Source organism: Pterocles gutturalis, unplaced genomic scaffold (genome assembly GCF_000699245.1).
Source record: "Pterocles gutturalis isolate BGI_N339 unplaced genomic scaffold, ASM69924v1 scaffold29031, whole genome shotgun sequence".
NCBI lineage: Eukaryota > Metazoa > Chordata > Aves > Pterocliformes > Pteroclidae > Pterocles > Pterocles gutturalis.
Window position 1 is genome coordinate 1 of NW_010101292.1, and position 5,733 is coordinate 5,733.

Genomic DNA, 5,733 nt, shown 5'->3' on the forward strand with positions numbered 1-5,733 from the left:
CGAACAGACGGAGCTCTGGCCAGCGCCGAGCCTGGGAGGGCCGCTCCGGTGGCAGCAAACAGCAGCTTGGTTTGTGCCGGTGACGTGACCTCGGCGCCTGGGTTTAGTCACAAGGCGAAAGCTGGGAAGGAAGATGGGCGGCTCTTGCTGGAGCCTTGGGGAGACACGGGCTGGGGGTGCTGATGGCTCTGAAGAGCGACACGTCAGGGGAAGGTGAACAGATCGGAGTGCCTTCAGATCCTAAAAAAGATTTCAGGAGAGGATGAGCCATGGGCTAAACGGGAAATTATTTTAAGAGTTAATAGGGAATTTTCTAACGAAGGTGGAAGAAAAAACCAGCTGACGTGAGAAATGGAGCTCTGCTGTAATGGCTGGAGGAGGGTTTGGGGGTGCGATTGTCTTCCTGGGAAGCGGTGGGGCCCATGGGGTCAGTTTCAGTGCGCAGTCATGCTGGGCGGTGTTTTCCTGCTGTGGTCCCGCAGTTAGGCGGGGGAGTTCTCCAGGGAGAGTTTGCAGCGAGGGTTTCTTTGTCCTCGAGTGAAGCGCTGGTTTCCTAAGAGTTCGTACCAAAGTATTTTTCCATTGTATTAGACTTCTTTCCCTTTAAAAAAAATGAGGTTCTTTCTTGCCTCTCCTTAATTAAAATATTTATTATGATATATTTATATAGCATGGTAAAAAATGCTGTTGTGAAATGTTTACCATGATGGTGAAGTTTATATAAAGTAAATAATGCTGTATTTTTTTAAGTTCGAAGTGCATTGTAATCTTTAACAAGAGACTTACTTGAGTAATTCTCTGAATTCAGCATATTTTGATACTTTTTTTATATTTGAAAGGGAAACAATTGTTTTCTTAACCTGAGTTCAAACTTCTTTCTTATTTATGCAGTGGGACTTCTCCTTTGGAGCTTCTGTGCCGAGAATCCGATGTTGGGCTCGGCTACCTGGCTGAATACAGCAGATCAGCCCATGAAAACTTCTATTCCTAGCCAAAGGAAGGAGTCCAGCAAAAGGCAGCACCTACTTTTTCAGGCTTGGAAGCAAGAAAGGGGGCAAGAGTTGGAGAGTGTGGAATCTGAGAAGACGACTGAAAGGTAAATAGGGGTGGGAGGGGAATTGTATCCTGTAGGAGAGTCAGCACAGCTGCCAAGTACTGTGTGATAGTATCTGGCTGTCTGCTTTGGAAGTTTAGTTGCAAATGGCTGCTTTCCATTTGAGGTTTTTTCAGTTCACTTTGGGTTTATCAGAGTAATTCTTGGACTTATCAGAAAGGCTGGGGAGTGGCTTTATCAGCACAATCTTTGCCTAGATCTTTAGGTGTAACGAGCTTGGTTTAAATGTCTTCAGGATTAAATACTAACACCTCACATTTGGCACTGTATTTTGCAAGCAACATGTCTTTCATGTTCTTCCAGTAACAGCTCTTGCTGAGGAGAAGAGTTGGCATATTCAGTAGCTGGGCTGCCAGGAGGACCAGTGTTTTCATAGCTAGGTAGCCAAAGCTGTAACTGTTGCTAAGGGGACTGGGGTACAGTTCCTAAAGGATGGATTAGTATATGATGTGCTGGTCAACTAGCAGCAGCAAAATTGTTAAGCCATTGCAGAGTCAGTAATCTCTCACTCAAAGACACGCTGTGTTATAATTTAGTTCTCATGAGTGTGTCAGCTCAGTTCTTAGGTAGTATTGAAGTGGCATCCAGTAAAGGAGAAAAAACACTGCTTTCAGTTGATAAAAGTTAAGATTGATTTCAGTCCTCTTGCTTTAGAATCTAATAATTCTCTGAAGTATTTTCTGTTTAAAAAGAAAAAACTGCTTTCAGTTGATAAAAGTTTTAGTTAAGATTGATTTCAGTCCTCTTGCTTTAGAATCTAATAATTCTCTGAAGTATTTTCTGTTTAAAAAAATATGCAAACTCCACTGACATTTTCCCCTGTTCTTAAAGGTGACATTTAAGTTGAAGATGGGTGGTGGAGAAAGATTCAACATTCCAGTTCCCCAATCTAGAAATATCACCAAGAACCATCAACAACTTAAAAACAGGCAGAAGAATAAAGACCAGAATTCACAGATGAAGACCTGTATGAAGAAAGAAAGAGGACATGGATGCAACTCATCATCTGGTGCATGGCAGGCCATGCAAAAAGGGGGAAAGAACAATGTTAATTTCCCCAGTAATCAAAATTGGAGTCCTACTTTATCAAATCGCAATCTGTTTTTTGCACCTCAAACCAATCAGAACTATGCTGGAGCAAAATTTAGCGAGCCACCCTCACCAAGTGTTCTTCCTAAGCCACCAAGTCACTGGGTACCTGTTTCTTTTAAACCTTCTGATAAAGAAATAATGACATTTCAGCTGAAAACATTACTTAAAGTCCAGGCTTGAGATGTAACTTTTCCAATTTTAGGAGTTATTTAAATTTACAGGGTTTCAAATTTGAGAATTGTTATTCCTAACTGCAGATGCACAGGTGTATAGGACTAGATGTTCTTGCTGCATGTAGTTAGTCACTTGGAAGAGAAGGGGGTGGAAGTTCACATTCCCCTGATGTTTTACCTCAAAAGTTGTGTGCTGTGTTCACTGTGAAATAGGTATTTTCTCTATAATCAGTGTAATCAAATCCCGAACAGTCACCATTTACTGTATTTACTGTAAGAGTAAATGGGACTGTCTCCCAAAATCGGTGTTGTGACTTCTTGGTATGGTGTTAGAAAACCAACTTTTACCTAACTTAATGCAGCATTAACTGGAAAAAAAAAAAATGCACTGAAAGCCTTAGTGAGGTACTTTGCTGCTTTTCAAACTTGTGTAAAATTAGGTAGTTAAATAAAAACTCTGCAGAGCAGACTGGCCAAGTAGAAGAGACCTCCACCCAGGCACGAGGTAAAACACAGGTCATTCTTCTGGTTTATACCTGTGAGCTTTCTTGGGCACTCTTCAGTTGGTGCACAAGCGTTTCAAGCCTGTGACTAAAATGGAGATCTGGGAAACAGAGTGGCGCATGTTCTTGAAAGGGTGGAAGAACAGATCAGGTAGATCTGTCGCGGTCTCTCCAGCTCTAGCAATAACACTTCATTGGAATCTCAACAAGTCAGACTGTGCCAACTAATGATGTTTCATTGCCAGATGACTGCCAAAAAACTTAAAAAATCCTTTGTATTCCCATTGCACTGATGAGATCTACGTTTTTATTATGTTTTTAAAGTTGTGAAAAAGGTGGAGTAGTTACTTAGAGTGGTCTTAAATTGGTTACCCTGTAATGATCGTTTTAAGTTACAGTAGCTTGTGGCAGGTATTAAAATGTTTTCATAAGGAAGACAGAGCCATGTAAATAAATGTAAAACTTTGTAGCATATGTAAATTTATGCTGGGCTTTCCTGCACAGAAGTATTTTTAGTACAAAACTGCTGAATGTAAGATGACCATGTTGAGTACATGGCCTGATTTAAAAAAAAATATTTTGTTTAAAAAAAAAAGACAATTGTGGCTGTGCCCTTGCACTTAACGTACAGTGAATATGCACGTTTTGCTTGGTTGTGAGCTCATTTTAAAAGTAAACTCAGTGCAAAAGAGGCATATTTAGAATTTTTTAATAAAATAAAAAAACCTAAAAAAAGCTGCTGAAGTTAAAAGATACTCATGTTCTGAATGTATAGGAGTGGTGTGTAGTGATCAAAACATGCTACGACTAAGGTGTTGAAAATCAACTTGGATGTTTCACAAGAAATGCAAAGAGCCCAGATCAGGTGCTTGATGAAACTGATTGTAACCATGTGTCTGTTCCAAAATGAATCAATGCTCTGATGATGTTAACCTTGTTCCAGTGTTGGCTAGGATATGGGAATTTGGAATGGGGAGGGGCAGTTGCCAGCGTGCAGCTTCTGGTGCTGTCACAGTGCAGTTGGTCCTGGAATAGAACCAGCTGAACTGTGAGAACACACCCAAGGTTATTTAAGAATACACAATCACTAAAAAAGTGCTTTAACTTGAAAGGGAGTGTTGCAGATGGTGAAATGTTCTTTGAGACGTCTTTCTGTACATTCAAAATGATTCATTGGCAGCTGGTTGAATGTTTACAAATCTATTGCTCCCTATAAGATAGAATTGGCAGTCTTTAAACTTAATGTCTGTGACCTGGACCTTCACCAGTGTATGAGCAGTACCCCAGTTACAATTGTGTATATGCAACTTCAAATTGTTACTTACTAATGGTATATGTACAAATTGGAAAAAAAAATTAAATAAACTTTTCATCCCCTAAAAGCATCTGACTATTTTAAGATGGTAATGGAAAAGTGGGATCACATCATTTTGGGAGCTCGAGGAGTTCTCTAAAGCTCTGACAGTTCAGAACACAATTAATGTATTTAAATGCCCCTTTTTGTGTCCTTCACTGGGAAGAAACCAGATAAACAGTAAGCACCAGCAACCTGAGAGCGCCAGGCACATGTTTGTTTCACTTCACACTGAAGGAGGTTTCTTGAACCCTCATTCATGCCTTGTGATTTGTGAACACAGGGGCTGGAAAATTAACACTAATGTTAATCACAAAAGCAACCCAAAGCCTGCTACCAGGGCTGTCAGGCTCTGCCGAAGCAAGCTGGACTGCGAGACAAGCCAGTCTGCATAGCTGCAGCTCAGCCCAGTCCAGTTGTGATCACACTCTGCTACCTCTGAGGAGGGGGTCGCTGGCTCGGTGCTCAGGGCTAGAGGGAAATTCTCAGGCATTCAGTCCTTCGTGATCAATCTGCAGCAAGCTACGGCTGTATTAATTAAGTCAGAAGGTGCTCTCAAGTTATAGTCAAAACTTGTACATTTTATTCCCAATTCACAGGGTTATTTGCACAGATGGAACACAAAACTCAAGAAGAAAGGATGTGTATGAATAAAACATCAGCATCTTTTGATCAAACACTACAGGGTACATAGTCTTCCCTTCCTCTAATAGTCTCATCAGTAAGAGCATCTTCAGACAAATATTACAGCAATGGACTACAGACTCTTTAAGCAAGTTACAAGATAAATGGAGAAAACCAGCAATTATTGTGTGATTATGTCCTAAAAATGTGTAAATTTATCCCTTTGTACTTCAAAATGTTAATCTGCAACATCCCTGCCAAAAAATCAAGTAGCAGTGCTGCGATGTATATCAATCCAATTGCCCTTCTCTGAACATATTTCAAGCTATTTCCCTGGACTAAACAGAAAGAAAAAAAAAAAAAGGCTCTTTCCAAGAAGAGAGCTCAAAATAACATTTCCACTTTGAATAAAGCCATTATATTGTACATTTAAACATCTTTAAAAGACATAGAAAGGATAACATTTAGCTTTCAGAGACCAGCCTATTATAGTCCCTAATTTCAACACCCAGCTACTCAACAACTAAATTTAAAGATTTTTAATAATCAGTTGGGTGCATGGACTTTTGGTGAAAAAGAAGTTCCAACAGAGCCTTCTGTTACTGCTGAGATAAATCAATACGCTGCAGATACTTTGGAGCACAGCCATTAGTTTTCAGCAGAATTTTTACACACTACTTCAATTCTATAAATTTTTGCAGGAATGACAAAATCTAGTTTACCACAGAAAAAACAGAATTCCCACCGTTCTTGAGACTCCAAAAGAAAGATGCCTACACATGATCTTTTGTAGCCTGCGTATGTTCTTGCATTCCAGCTGTGCATAACCTGCAGGTAGCTTGCACAAGACAGGCTACTGCCTTTTTTTTTTTT

The 5,733-nt window shown here is 40.1% G+C and overlaps 1 protein-coding gene across 1 annotated transcript; it reads left to right on the forward strand.

Annotated features, from left to right (window-relative positions):
* Positions 1-891: 891 nt before the first annotated feature.
* Positions 892-2,386, forward strand: PNRC2 (proline-rich nuclear receptor coactivator 2). The gene is made up of 2 exons (XM_010082941.1): positions 892-1,096; positions 1,946-2,386. The coding sequence occupies exon 2, from the start codon at positions 1,964-1,966 to the stop codon at positions 2,384-2,386; it is 423 nt and encodes a 140-aa protein (XP_010081243.1). The 5' UTR covers positions 892-1,096; positions 1,946-1,963.
* The last annotated feature ends 3,347 nt before the right edge of the window (positions 2,387-5,733 follow it).